We start from the raw sequence: 15,517 nt of genomic DNA, 5'->3' as shown, positions 1-15,517 counted from the left end.
AGTTGCGTCAGAGTCAGGTTTTCTGTGGTAAACACCCACATAAACAGTGTGTGTGTGTGTGTGGGGGGGGGGGAGACGACACAAGTGAAGAGCTGAGATGTTTTTGCCGCCATTCTTTGCATTGTTTGTCTTTCTATTTTTAAACTGCAGTCACTGGGCTTGTTAGAGGCTCAGACGTGTCGCTTTTTCCGTGTTCTGTTGTTTCAGAGCCTTTTAGTTTCTATTGGACTATTGCCTGAATCCTTCATACATGTGACTAATAGTGACCCACCAGTGGATAACAGTGCTCAGTGGTGGTGTGTAAGAGTCTGGGGCAATGAAACATGATATAGTCTTTTCTCAACAAGTATCCAGCGTGCATGGGGCAGGAGTTTTGAGAATGCACATGTTGAAGGTTGACTATTACTTTCCTTTAAGTTGTGCAAACACTTTTTGGTTAAATCTAAAGTCAGAAACTGGTGAGATTCACTGGAAAATCTTGCAGATAGAGGCTACCAAGAAGTGTAAACATAAACCCAATATTCATACTTTTGATCGGATAATTTTTGGGGGAGTTGAAGGCTGGGTCAATGTCTTGAAATGTGTTTTTTTCCATTCCCATTGAGATTTTGTGGTGTGTTTACTGACATCATTGCTGTTGGTTGGTTGGTTGGTCCACTCGGTTGTGGACGTGAATGGGGGCAGTTGCCGATCCAATCACACATTTTCCAAGTCTGCTTGGGCTCCAAGGCTGCCTCAAGGAGTATGGGTTGTTGGTGAACTCTAGTGCAATGTCTGCATAGACAAGTCTGATTGGTCATCTTGATAAAAATCGAACAATTTTATTAAGGTCGCCTGTCAGTATACAAATGAGGATGAAAGATGGCTACTTGCCACCAGCTTACTTTTTAACGTGAAAAGTGTGTTACTCTGCTCAGAGAAATGGGTAGATTTTAACATTTCTTTGAAAGCGTTTTGGTTTGTTCCTTCACTTCTTGTGTCATGATTGCAATGAAGATGATGAGGTTAATATAATGGGTAGTGTTAACAAGTGTTAATGAACAGATTTCAAGATTTTAGCATGTATTTAGAAGGAATTTAGTCAGGCAAAATCACACCTAGCTTCCCTTCTTCAGCCTTAATGCAACAACAGAATCAAGAAAGTCCCCTGAGCAGAAAGTTTGTCTGTCTGGTGACCCCCACCAGAAAAGTCAAGATCAAAGTAGGTCAAAACATCTGCTGAATGTGCATTCATTTCCCAGATGATGCAAATATTACTGTAAAAGTCAAGCTGGATGGAAAACTAAATGGGATTTACTAATTTCAGAATAAGCAATCATCCATATGGCACTGTATCGCATCACATCCATGAGGCCTCTGTGTCAGCTGTAAAGCTGGATTTGCCAAAGAAATTACCAAGCAACAAGCTCAAACAAACAAATGTGGTGAAACTTTACAGAAGAGCTGCATGTCTTTTTAGGGAGATGTCTGGCTTTCGTGGAATGGATAAATTCTTACCTTGTCAGCCCATCCATGTTGCTATAATTGCTTTGCAATTTTACTGTCACATGTTCAGCACACCATCTTGCCTGGAAAGCAAACTCCTACAGGGCGCTGGAAGTCGAGAGGGTATCAGCGGGTTGAGTTTTCGTCATCAGGGTTATGTGAGACAAGGCTGGGTGTGTGGGTCAGGTGGGTGTAAAAGAGATACTCTCGCTTCTCGTGGCCTAGGTGCCAAACTGAAGCTTGATTGTGGGGAGGGAGAATTGGACTGAGCTGCAGATAAAGTGGAAGTTTAACTGATAAGTTCTGACTGTTTAATTTCTATGGCTGAACTAAAACAGTTTCTCTTTTTCAACACAAATAGGGTGTTTTTGGATCGTAGCAGATTACAAATTTATACAGACAATTTGGATTATCATTTTGAGTCAATGCAAATGATCTGTGTTGGGTCGGACAGTGTAATAAAAGTAAATATAACGACGAATTGGTGGAGTCCATCTTTAATGCTGGTCAAGGATGAAAGAATAATGGAGATGACTGCAGACATGGCACTGATTGTGTTAGTAAGCAAAAAAAAAAAAAATGAGGTTCTGGGCAGAAGATGGGCTGCAAAGTGGCTTGCAGAAGTGCAGCAACTGTAAACAACTTTTCACCATATGAGATTTACCGGTTGCATGCATAGGATGGTATCAGTTAAATCACCTTAGTAGTCAAGTTTAGTTAGTTTAATGCTCTGTTTGTGAGACAGTGAAACTGTGAATATGGAGTTAAAAGCTGTGCAAGGAAAGAAGAAAACCAACCTTGGTGAAGATAGTTTCCAGTATTAGCAGCTGCCAGCAAATGCTAATATGCAATACTTAGGCTGAATAAGCTTTTCCTAAAGACCTGCCAAGAATAGGGATAAATCTGGGATACGTCAGAAATACCACATTAAGTCACACCATGCTGGAAGTAATTTTTTTCTTTTACAAATGTCCAGTCCCTTTATCAGCATGTGCTGGTAAATTTGTATCAAGTTGCACTCAGAAAGAAAGAACAAGCTCATATTATTAGTGACAGACTTTCAGCGTAAGTCACTGGAGGTAAACGTGGCCTTAAGCTGCCAAACGCTGCAGAGCCACTGGGCTACAGTAGTGATCCTACTTGTATTTGTTAAGCTTCCCCTTCCACACTGTTTACTGCATCAATCATTCACTGGAGTTAAATCAGACTGAGAAAAGAGTTAGGTTCTGTGTAAAACGTAACACAGTCTACAAAACTGTCAGTATTTTGATATTTGTTGGTTAACTGGTGGAAACCTGTCTAGCTGCTGTAGTAACTTGAGCCCCATTACCATTTCCCACCAGCTGTTTCCACCAGGACAGCTGCAACCACAGGACATGTAGTTTCCATCCTCAGCTGGATAAAGTGGGATATTTAATATGAGGAACATGGTTGAGACATTTCCAGCTTTTACACTGACAATGACAGATTAATTTGGTCTGAACAACAGTAGAAATTTCTCTTAGTACACTATGCATTCATGTTTGAACTTGAAATGCTCTTGTTTATTTTAGGTTGGATGAGGGAAAGGCAATAACAACAATGTGGGAAATGAGTCAGTAGGCTAAATAGACAGCAGGAAAACAAAGGTAACAAGCTACAGGTGAATTTAATCAAACACTAAAGAGGAAAGGAAGGAAGCATAAACATAGAAAGAAATATGAAGACCTAACAAGAAGTAAACCAAAAAGGAGACCAGAATAAACTTTGACAACGACGAGACAAAGGTGCAGGGTAGACTGATGCTTTCTTCTGCAGAGTGATCACATTTCATAGGTATATTTTGGTGTAAGAGACTGCTCACACTGAGTTTGAGATTTTCGTAATAACTGGGTCCAGATTTATGCTTTTCTTTCTGAAAATTTTTGCTATTTATTTCCATCATATTCACGAGAAGATAGTAGGCTAAACAGCTCTAGAAGTAGTATTTTGCTTCCTGTTTGAGGTCGTGAGAAAGCACATCAATCTGATTTAAGTCCAGATCTTGACTAGGCCATTACAAAATCTTTTTCTTTGTTCTTTGAGCCATTCAGAGGTGACCTTTCCAGAATCACTGTCCTGGTGATAGATGTTTCTGGTGTTACATTATACACTAGTAGATGCTCATTTATCACATTTTAGCTTTACTAATATTACAGCCGCATTGCGTTACAGCCTGGGGAACTGAAAGTAGCTAAGAGAGGAAAGATGACTTTAGCTGCCTCATACTCATATCTATTTATCACACATGACCTACACACGAGCCACACCTGTGCCTTTCATAGCTGTTTTACATCTGAAGAGAACACGAGAGGCTGATAGTGGAGCTTAAATAGGAGGTGATGTTCGGGAACTCCCATCCTGGAGCGGAAAGTTTTATAAATCATCAGGTGGCCCAGAATTCCCAGCAGTGCCACAGCATGGAAACCAGTTTCACGTTCCTATTCCCATCCCACACCTGTCTGCACAGTCATCGTGCCAATGTTATTGTAGGCTTCCTAATTTAAACAATGGCATTTGCATTGGAGTGGCTTTTTACTTGGACTAAAATTTATTAATGACCCTCAACGAAGCAGAATTTCAAGCCTCTGACAGCAATGTAATCCCCTTCTTAGTTTGTCAAACGCTGGTCCTATTTTTAATGCGGAGTCACCGTAAAGTGTGTCAGCATGATCTAGTCCAGTCAATTTATTGGAGGGGACTATGAAAACAGACTAAAGCAAGAAATGCAACAGAACTAGAAAACTTAAAAAACACAGAACTCTGGGCAACAGACCCACGACCACGACAATTTTAGCCTTTCATGTCTAAATTATGGAGGCTATTAGAGTAGCAGCATCATTAGAGCTCCAAATTTACATTTTAGAGGCCCATTGTTTCAAGCACAGTCAGGAGTGTTATCTTCAATTGAATTAACATTCCTCTGTCTTTGTCTCTTTATAGCTGGGAGATCATTGATTCAGGCCAGGACAGCCGGACTGGGGTTGGACCTCAGCTTACTGACTCCCTCAGACTCTTCCTGCAAGAGACATCAGCTTTCAAAAAGCAAAACCCAGGAAAGGTGAGGTAGAGACGACATACCTGATGTATGTCATGAACAAAGCATATATGTATACTGTATATATATATATATATATTTAGTATAACAATTAGTTAATAAATTATAGAAATCTGTATAAAACAATTCTACCATTCAGCATTGTTGGAAAATACCTGTTTGCTTTATAACTTCACTGTCTGTAATTTGTGTCTGAAGCTGAAGCTTGGAGGGATTTTGCATATCTGTAAAAACACAAATACTAAAACAGTTTATTGTTGAGGGGGAGTTTAGTTTGTAACTGACAGCAAAAAGTTCTTTGTTTTTGCCTCTCTGTTTTAGTTTTGCCTGCTGGTTTGCAGTGTGTGCACTTTCTTTGCTGTCTTAGGACGCTACATTCCAGGGATCGTTATCTCGTATATTCTAGGTGAGTCCTCAAAGATTTGCTCAACAAAAGGTCAAGTTACCAACTGAAAAACACATTTGAATCACATTTTTTTGTCTGGTTTCCGAGAGTTATTTCACCAAATTGAGTGCAATAGCGGTGTGCCAATTAGTGCAATAATTAGCAAAGAAATAATGATTATGAGTCTACACATTGATGTAACCCTTGTGTTGTCCTCGGGCCAAAAATGGTCCCTAGGTGAATAGCAAACAAGTATATGGGAATCCCGAGGACAGCAGAAGTTAAACAGCACATATGATGAATATCGCATGCTGAATTTGAGCTTGCTGTACACATTTTATTCTGCAAAATAAGCTGACATTGTTATTTTTCTCTGTGAAGTGTTGGGTGTCTTTCTGTGGCCTCTGATTTCATCTCATGACATCAGCTCGTGGCTGGAGCCAGTTCTGCAGAAGCTGGACTTTGGCATCGGCGAGTTTTTTCAGAAAATCAAAGAGAACCACGGTAAATATCATGCAATTTGTTTTTACTCATTATCCAAACAAGGACATGAGATCAGGAAGTGACTCACCATGTGGTTTTTTTTTTAAAGACAACTACCTGCCAAACTGCTGCAAACCTATATGACCTTTATTTTTCTATTATGTAGACCTAACCAGAACAAATCTTTAAAAACTTTAACTGAAGTTTTGTTGCAACTGCTAAATGTCACCTTTGGCATATGCAATATGAGCCATATATCTCAACAACACATAACAAGCATAATGTAAGGGTCTGTCGTTTCTGCTCTGCAGTTCATTAAGACGGTTTTTTCATTTGACCCAAAGTTAAGTGTGCAGGTAAATTGACATTAAGGTCACGGCTTGACCTAGATTTGACATTATTGTGAAATGCTGCATAGCATGTAGGAACTATTGTAGAAATGTACACTGAATGTGGAGTAGATTTTTTATAAAAATGCTTATTTAAATAGCGAGTAAACATTAAAAAGATTTGTTATCATGTAAAAATCAGTTTACCTTTTTTATCCAGTATTTTGCCAGAGAACTAAATCAGTCTTATCCGTGTTTTTCTTTTTTTTTCTTTCAGAAAAGCGACTCCTGCAGGCTCAGAATGAGAAAGAAGGCATTGAGTCAGACCTCTCCTCTATGTTTCCAAAGGTTGGCTAATCATCTTCTCATCTTAATGTAATTATGCCTCTGTTGACTGATAGCATCCAGTTAAAGCTAGTAAAATTCAGTACACATGATCCACATCACCATCAGCATGGGACAAATTCAATGGCAAGAAATGCTTTAACGTTTTTCTCCTCATGCCAAACACTGAGCTGCTGGTTGAATTCACTGAGTGCACTTCCCTGTCACGCTCACTATTAGAGCGTTCAAATCACTGTGCAAATATAATGAATGCAATGCAGAAAGAATGTGTTGTATGCCTTGTAAGCCTCAAGTGACTTCAGGATTCTGCAGTTTCATGCACTTAGTTGTTATGCGGCTTCATCTTTTAGTCCCGGATGTCACCACTTTGTCTGAGTCAACCAATTACCAGCTCAGATCTGGGTTTGCACTATAAAATCTGACGTCTGCGTGTGTCTCTCTCCCCCAGCTCGACTCCACAGTGTGTAAAGAGATGTCTGTCTCGGACACAGAGGTGTCAGATGTCACATGGACAGACAATGGTACTTTCAACCTGTCAGAGGGACACACACCACAGACTGAGAACTCAGAGGGTAAGTTTCATTTGACGCTCTTCTGACTGACGCCGAGAGCTACTTTGTGTCTCGCATATTTAGGTAACTGGTGTTTCTTCCTTTTTGTGTCGGGGCCACTTTGATCAGACTTTGACAGAGAAGAACCGTTCATTGGTGGCCTACCTGAATTCCCTTCACTTGATAATGGCATGACCACCAATGGCGACGACGACGACGACCTCAGCCTCGGCCTTGCTTCACCTCCAACTCGGCTCCAGGATCCAATCAAATCCAAGCACGAACCTCAAGACCAGTCCACCAATGCCCTCGATTTGGTCAACCAGATGGCAGGTGAAGTTATCACCGCTGCAGTCACAGCTGCCATCCAGGAGAGAATAGAAGCAGCAGTCAGCTTCATGACGCCAACTGAAGACCCCAAGCGGGCGGGACTCACAGAATCGAGCAGGCTGCTGGAGCTGACCGAGGAGTCGGACAGCGAGGTGGAGGACTTTGAGCTGCTGGACCAGTCAGAGTTGGAGCAATTGGAGGGCGAGCTTGGCCTCGGAGAGAAGGCCAAAGCCAAAGAAGAGGTGCAGACCGACAGTCCCGCCTCTTCTGGCTTCTTGTCCAAACTCCTTAAACGCCACTGACGGATGAAAAGTTTGAAAGCAGATGGTGAGGTGTGGTTTCCAGAGGACATGTGGAGGGGAGGCAACTTTATAGAGCTGTGAGAACACAGAGTTTCAATTTAGCTTCTTCCTGTTAAGCAAACATCTACAGAACTGATCAGATAGTGTTGTCTTTTTTTTTAATCGAACCAGAGTAGCCCAAAGCTGAGACCACACCATATACCCTAATAATGGCTGACCAAACTGAGGCCTCTAAGATGATTTCAGTAACTAATGAAAGATCCAGGCTCATCTGAAAACAGGCGTATGGATTTTTTAAATTTATACTTTTATTATTTGCTATCAGTCAGGTGGAGGCTGGTCACTCACGTTTATAAGGCTTTATATGACTTTCAAATTAACACTGAATTGACTTAGGCGTAGTTTTCAGGTTACAGTGTCGCTATGTGGCAAGTGTGCAAAACTAGTGTAGTACAAACTAATACAGTACAAATACTGACTTCCCATAAGACTCAAATCTTGTGACATACTACTCCACTACTACTCCTTGGGTTGGTCCTTCACATAGAGCTGAGAGAAATTAGACATTTAATTACGCCTATGAGTCAAGTCACAGCAAGGATTAAGTCGGCTTTATTTAAAGAAGCATGAAATGCTACACAAATAAAGGCTAATCTACACTATTGAGCCCTGCTCTAAAAACAGACATAGATGTAAAACTGTCTGTGAAGCTGGATTTAAGAAACAAGTGCTTAAAGTTAAAGTTTTAAAAACATGTTTGGCGCCATCTTCTGTCAGTACAGAACATGACGTTATGTGGTTTGTTCGTTGGTTGCGGCTAATAGACTTATATTAGTTTATATTAGCTAACTAGTGACAGAATCGATAACTAGGAGGAAAAGTAATGATACTAAAACTAAAGATCATTCTAACGAGATCACTTCTTTGCTGCCCCTGACTGCAACAATGAGTTTTATGTTAAGAAACTGAGGATATACTGTCCACTTTCACTGTGTGTCTCTTTTGCAGGAAGTGGCTGGCTGCTGTTTGGCTAGCTGCACCAAACAGGAAAATTAATCTGTTAGTCGTAATGTTTGGATTTGTAAAGCACTTTGTAAATGAGGACTGTGTGGAGCAGAGCCTGTTCCTCACCAGGTCGGGTGTACAGAGCCGTGACATCAGCTTGCAAAGCAGATATTGGCAAGATGCCATCAGCACTATTTTATGCAACAAAAATTTTTTCTCTCTTTAACGAAACACAACCAGTTTACTACATAACAGGTTACTACATGAGTATCAGACCAAAAACATAACAGGTATTTTTTTTTTACCAAAGGGTATTAGAAACCCTAACACTCATCAGCATGTCCACAGGAAAAATGGGCCGTTATGTTGTAAACTGTCTGGATGTGCTCAAGAAGAGAAAGATTATCTGATGACATAAAAAGTGCTGAATGCATCAGCTGATTGTGCTGCTCAGTAAACTTGGCCAGAGGAGGAAAAACCAGTTTATGTCAGCCCGGTGAAAGCACCTGTCACCTGTCTCAAACAGGCTCTCCTCCACACAGTCCTCATTTAGAAAGTGCTTTACAAACTCGAACATTAACAGGTGGATTTTCCTGTCTGAGTGCAGCTAGCCAAACAGCGACCAGCCACGTCCTGCTAAAGAGACATACAGTGAAAGTGGACAGTATATTCTTGGTTTTAACATGAAGCTCATTGTTGTAGTCAGAGGCAGCATAGAAGTGATCCTCTTAGACTGATTTTTAGTTTTAGTATCATTACTTTTCCTCTGAGTTATCGATTCTGTCACTAGTTAGCTAACATAAACTAATTTAAGTCTATTGGCCGCAATCAACCAACCGATCACATGACGTCACGTTCTGCACTGACAGAAGATAGAGCTAAACATGTTTTTAAAACTATAACTTCCAGCAAAATTCAAAGATAATTTTACATCTATGTCTGTTTTTGAGAACAAGGCTCAATAGTATAAATTAGCCTTTTCATGTGTAGCATTTCAGGTTCCCTTTAAACACAAAGATATTGTGTGGTGTGGTCCCAGCATGACAGGCAGGTGACTGGTTGATGACAAATCTCCTGCTCTTGATTTTTCATCAGTTGTGGCTTTTTAAAACAGCTGAATGGTATATGAGGTCAAAATTTAGGATTGATAAGCATCATAAACACTTAATGTTTCATTCATCACCTGCTGTTATTTAGTTCTAAGCAAATAACGATATTTTTGTGTTTATTTATGTATTTGTGAAATTCTTTTATGCCTGTAAATCATTTTGTATTGTTGCATAACAAATAAAGGAGTGATTATTCACAAAATACAACATACGTCATATTAAGATTTATGCCTTTTTATAAACCATCTCGAGGTCTATGCAGTTAAATCCTCTCAGACACATTTTGGGGCCTTTTTAAAAAAAAAAAATTTTATGTTTTGATCACACTTTAACACTAATATTTATTGTCTTTTTATGCACATTAAATATCTTTATATATGCATACAGCTAAATTACAGTGTGTGATTAAAAGCATTTAATAAATACATATCTGCAAGTGCTAAAAGTAGTCGCATTAGAGTTACCCAGACTTTGAAACAAGATTCAAAGTTGGGACTTAAAAGGTAATCTAAGTATAAAAATTCACTTTTTAAATTGTAGTTTAGGCCTAAATGTTAACTGAACACAGGTGTTATTGTAGCAAAGACTGTATTTTACCAGTGAGTTTGTATAGTGGGCAGGAAAACTTCCCATCACCTGCTGTTAGTATCATAACTGACAGGATTTAGTTGCTTCCAGGACAGGCTCCAGGATGCCAGGCTGGATATCTGGGAAGAAAAGGATGAATAGATTTGGTTGAAAAACCACTGCTGCTGCTACTCAGCTCATAACACATGAATCAAACTTCAGTGCTGAAACAATTCTTCCAACTACATTACCCACAATTCCATCGAATCAGTTGACAATCACAAGGGAACCAAATAATCTTTAATATGTAGTTTATTATTAAAATTTGGATTTGAATTTTACCTGTACCTGCTTTACCTTTATGTTTCATGCATGTTATGAAATATATGTTATCACAACTTGCAGAAGGTATCAAAATTACTGTCTCAGCTTTAGACATGAAGACATTTAATCTGAAAACTGAGTGTATGTTTCATTTGTCACAGTAGGGGAAGCACAGGGAGGATTAATGATGGCTTCACTCATCTTAGAGGAGGTCCCGTATGTGGTCATGCTGATTCACAGTCACAGCTTTCTCTGACACTTAGGGCTTTTCTCATTTCTCTAATTAGGATCACTGAGTCATCATGAGGGAAATTGCAATTTCAAAAATGTATCTAATAGACAGAGAAAGAGTCTATCCTACATTGTTTATGTACTAAAGAGGCAGCACAGCATGAATATACAAACCACAGTGTGAGGAGCACCTCTTAGTCTTGTGAGATTTTTTGTAAGATGATTGGTTGCATATTCAAACTTTCTGTCCCTCACCGTTAATGTGTGATAAATAAAAAGATCAAAAAACTCAAGTGCGTATTTAAATTTCATTAAAAGTAGGCCTAAATAAAACAGTTTTCATGAACACTATGTATTTATTTCACATCTGAGATCAGAAAATGCGACAGACTGTAACAAATGATAAACAGTCAGTGGAGCTGTGGCAACAAAGTGAAGATGTTTTATTTTGTTACCTTTTTTTTAATTCCTCTTTCCTTGTGCTGCTTCCTTGTTTCCTTCTCTCTGGTGGGAAAGACCCAAATTACAAGGAGAGGAACTGACGATATGCATGACAAAAATAATTGAGTGTAACTGAACCATCATTAATATATCAGTGATTTTCCTTCTGTGAGAACTGAAAGTGTTTGCTCTGGAAGAGCAATGAGGTTACAACTCCATGAAAGCTGCAGAATCTAAACTCTTGGGACCAAACAGAGAAATGACAAACTGACTCTCTGCCAAAGGACAAACGGAAACTGGCGCAATATATTACATACACAGCTAACGAGAGAGGAAAGGAAACACTTGGGAAACAAGAACATCTGAAATTAATCAAGAACAAAGAGACAAAGGAAGCTTGTCTTGTTGTGTCAAATGCAAGACACAAGAAACAACTGCGTATCAAATTAAAACAGGATGTAACAAATGGGAGAGAGACAAATTCTTAACAAGAAACAAAAGTAGACTGAGGAGGCTATACTAAACTGCACCCCAAACAAGTAAATACAAACCAGTGCTCAAAATGTAAAGAGAACCCAGGATACAAAAGTAACCACAACTAAAGACTAAAAGTCCAAATGATAATCTAAAATACAAAACTCAAAGTACCATCAACTTTACAAAGCGAAATGTTGCCATGTTTGTATGTCTGAATAAGTTGAACAATTTCACGATATATGAAGATGCATCTAAAATGCATGCTGGCTGCAGGGTGACTCAGGTGTCAGTGTTTCAAACTTAAACCAAGTAAAGCTGTATTAAACAGCTTCACCACTAGATGGTAGAATGAACCAATACAGCCTCAAAGCTTTGACCACACAATGTGATGAGCTCCATAGTCAGAGGAGCACAGGGGTTTGCTTTAGACAGTTTTTCATTACTAATGAGAAAAACTAAATAGTGGAGCAGTGTTGGTTACATGTGTGGGCAGCAAAAAGAAACAACATTGAGCACCCCCAGACCTTTGCTCAGTTTAAGCTGCTTTCGCTTACAAGTTTTTGCTCAAACTGAAAAAAGCTTTTATCTTTTTAAGCTAGTTAGTTAGAGTCATCTCAAGGCATTTAATTAGTCTGATATCTCTATTAGAGGAACACTCCCCATGATTCAACAGTACCCTATGAGCAAGCACCTGGCAACAGTGGTGAGAAAACAGGAAGAAACCTGCAACATAACCAGGACTGGGAAAGGTGAGGATAAAGAGGGCAAACAGCTGGCAGGTTGTTTGGATGTGTCAAGTGCGTCTGGAAAATGCAACTCTTGAATTAGAGACACATAGCAGCCTTTCCAAAAGAGCAGCAATATCAATATTTTAGATTTCACTGAAACCCATCAGGGTTTACAACAACACCTCAATCACCTCTGCCAGGCCCAGACAGTTGGGGTCTGGGATTTTATTTTATTTTTTAAATTTATTTTATAAATATTATAATCATTATCTAACTCTGCACCAGATGTCTGCTGGGAAGAGTGACTATGTTTCTTTAACATGCCCCATGCATGTGTTTTTATAATATACAAACACAGTATATGTATATATATATAAAATATATATATATCTACAATGTACACCTTGCAGATAAAATCAGAAATACATTATCACTGCCTAAGAGGACTTTGTAGTGGCAAAGCTGAATGAAGTTAATTTTTATCTTACATGTAATCACAGTAATACAAAGAAATGTTCCAACCTCTGAGTAAATAAAGGTCATTTTTATTACGTGTCAGACTGGTTAAATTGTTTATTTATTTCATTTACCTGCTGTTATAATATGGGAAATCCTTTTTTAAAAAAGCTGCTGTAAAGGCAGTTGCAAAAAACCATAATCAACCCTGCCATAAGTAGCCAGGTTACGGGGACGTCTCTGAAACAGCTGACCTTTCCGCTGTATTATTCAAGATTTTAAATCATCTATGATGAGAGACAAAGGTAAGACAAAAGTATTTTTGCTTGAATCCCAATGTTTCAGTAGCTTGTAGAACAATCTTTTGCAGCAATAACTTCAAGTAATCATTTTTATATGTTGTTTTACACCTGGATGTGAAAGAAGGTGTACTTTCTTTTTCACCTGACTGCATGAAAATATATGCATATATATTTGTTTGTAGTTGAGAGATTGTATCCCCTGAAAACAAGTTCAATCACAAACAAGTTCAATATCTGCAAGAGTTCATCTGTGCAATGATTTGTACCTTGTACTTTTTTATGTCTATATGGTGAGTAAATCTTGGTTGCATGTTAATGTGTTACATTTTTATTACACTTATTCTTTCAGGTCAATTTTGTTCCTGCAGTAAGTTAAACTGAAAACCTCCCTCACCTTTCTCCTATTCCCACTGTACAAGTTCCAAGAATTTGAACTGCATGACTCGTCAGGCACCTTTTGAAAAAGAAACACATACAGCGCAGTTACTGACACTGAGAGCAGAAATGGCGCAGAAAGGAGTTCAGCTGGACCGAGAAACCTTCTCTTGTTCGATCTGTTTGGATCTACTGAAGGATCCGGTGACTATTCCCTGTGGACACAGCTACTGCATGAACTGTATTAAAAGCTTCTGGGATGTAGAGGAAAACAAGAAAACCTACAGCTGCCCTCAGTGGAGACAGACGTTCACACCTGACAGACCTGTTCTGGAAAAAAACAGCATGTTATCAGTTTTAGTGGAGAAATTCAAGAAGACTGGACTCCAAGCTGCTCCTGCTGATCACTGCTATGCTGGACCTGAAGATGTGGCCTGTGATGTCTGCACTGGAAGAAAAATGAAAGCAGTGAAGTTCTGTTTGGTCTGTCTGGTGTCTTATTGTGAGAAACACCTTCAGCCTCATTTTAAGTCTCCTGCCTTTGGAAAACACAAGCTGGTGGAGCCCTCCAAGAAGCTCCAGGAGAACATCTGCTCTCAACACGATCAGATGATGAAGATGTTCTGCCGTACTGATCAGCAGAGTATCTGTTATCTCTGCCCTGTGGATGAACATAAAGGCCACGACACAGTCTCAGCTGCAGCAGAAAGGACTGAGAGGCAGAGAGAGCTGGAGGTGAGTCGACAAAACATCCAGCAGAGAATCCAGGACAGAGAGAAAGATGTGAAGCTGCTTCAACAGGAGGTGGAGGCCATCAATCAGTCTGCTGATCAAACAGTGGAGCACAGTGAGAAGATCTTCACTGAGCTGATCCATCTCATCCAGAAAAGAAGCTCTGATGTGAAGCAGCAGATCAGATCCCAGCAGGAAACTGAAGTGAGTCGAGTCAAAGAGCTTCAGGAGAAGCTGGAGCAGGAGATCACTGAGCTGAAGAGGAAAGATGCTGAGCTGAAGCAGCTCTCACACACAGAGGATCACATCCAGTTTCTACACAACTACCCCTCACTGTCAGCACTCAGTGAGTCTACAGACTCATCCAGCATCAATATCCGTCCTCTGAGCTACTTTGAGGATGTGACAGCAGCTGTGTCAGAGGTCAGAGATAAACTACAGGACATTCTGAGAGAGGAATGGACAAACATCTCACTGACAGTCACTGAAGTGGATGTTTTACTGTCAGATCCACCAGAGCCAAAGACCAGAGCTGAATTCTTAAAATATTCACGTGAAATCACATTTGATCCAAACACAGTACACAAAAATCTTGTATTATCAGAAGGACACAGAAAATCAACATTTATTTTTCAGGATCAGCCTTATTCTCATCATCCAGACAGATTCACTGGATATGAGCAGGTCCTGAGTAGAGAAAGTCTGACTGGACGTTGTTACTGGGAGATGGAGTGGAATGGGATAGGAGTTGATGTAGCAGTGACATACAAAAATATCAACAGAGAGGGGAATGAATGTAGATTTGGACGAAATTATAAATCTTGGGCATTAGATTGTTTGAAAACTAGTTATACATTTTGGTACAACAACATCCAAACTCGTGTCTCAGGTCCTCGTTCCTCCAGAGTAGGAGTGTACCTGGATCACAGAGCAGGTATTTTGTCCTTCTACAGCGTCTCTGAAACCATGACTCTCCTCCACAGAGTCCAGACCACATTCACTCAGCCGCTCTATGCTGGAGTTTATCTTAGTGGATGGTTTGTGTTTGAAACAAGTGTTGAATTCTGCAAACTGAAATAAATTGAGATAATTATCAGCTGCAAGAGTGAGGTTGGTATTAATTTTAAATTTTTGAGTCTTTTTTTTTGTGTATGACATTATGGCAAAAATGATCCAGTATAAATCTAGTGCAGCAAGTTTTTTTTCACAAATAGCAGTTGGAATGTGTTTATATGTCTTTTGGGAGAGATTTTGTGTTAATGTCACCACTGTGGAAGAAAAATGTGCAGCTCTGTAGCCTGAAGATGAAGATAAACACAAGCTTGGGGGGGAATGGCCCCTTCCACCTTTACAGGAGTGGAACACTGTGTGTTGTGTTTGTAATGTGTTTGTAACACCTCTATAACACACCTTTCCTCCACAATGACAGCAGACTGATTAGTCATTAGAATTGGGACTGATGTGCTTCAGTCACAATTCTCTGC

The 15,517-nt window shown here is 39.6% G+C and overlaps 3 protein-coding genes across 3 annotated transcripts in view; 2 read left to right on the top strand and 1 right to left on the bottom strand.

The window, feature by feature from the left end:
- Positions 1–10,815, top strand: part of retreg1 (reticulophagy regulator 1) — a 27,333-nt gene extending 16,518 nt beyond the window's left edge. Inside the window, exons 4-9 of the mRNA XM_040049394.1 lie at positions 4,447–4,564; positions 4,883–4,967; positions 5,328–5,450; positions 6,036–6,106; positions 6,552–6,675; positions 6,784–10,815. Of these exons, the coding sequence (XP_039905328.1) occupies positions 4,447–4,564; positions 4,883–4,967; positions 5,328–5,450; positions 6,036–6,106; positions 6,552–6,675; positions 6,784–7,286 (1,024 nt within the window). The 3' untranslated portion in view covers positions 7,287–10,815. The remainder of the gene's footprint in view (positions 1–4,446; positions 4,565–4,882; positions 4,968–5,327; positions 5,451–6,035; positions 6,107–6,551; positions 6,676–6,783) is intronic.
- Positions 1–15,517, bottom strand: part of LOC120744794 (E3 ubiquitin/ISG15 ligase TRIM25-like) — a 188,961-nt gene that overhangs the window by 102,079 nt on the left and 71,365 nt on the right. The window lies entirely within an intron of this gene.
- LOC120744783 (tripartite motif-containing protein 16-like) overlaps positions 1–15,517 on the top strand; it is a 25,148-nt gene extending 9,631 nt beyond the window's left edge. Inside the window, exon 4 of the mRNA XM_040049346.1 lies at positions 13,405–15,517. Coding sequence (XP_039905280.1) covers positions 13,431–15,113 — 1,683 coding nt within the window. The 5' untranslated portion in view covers positions 13,405–13,430 and the 3' untranslated portion in view covers positions 15,114–15,517. The remainder of the gene's footprint in view (positions 1–13,404) is intronic.

Source organism: Simochromis diagramma, unplaced genomic scaffold, assembly GCF_900408965.1.
Source record: "Simochromis diagramma unplaced genomic scaffold, fSimDia1.1 OVJJ01000355.1, whole genome shotgun sequence".
Taxonomy (NCBI): Eukaryota; Metazoa; Chordata; class Actinopteri; order Cichliformes; family Cichlidae; genus Simochromis; species Simochromis diagramma.
Note: the sequence above shows the minus strand (reverse complement) of the source record. Positions and strands in the feature narration are given on the sequence as shown.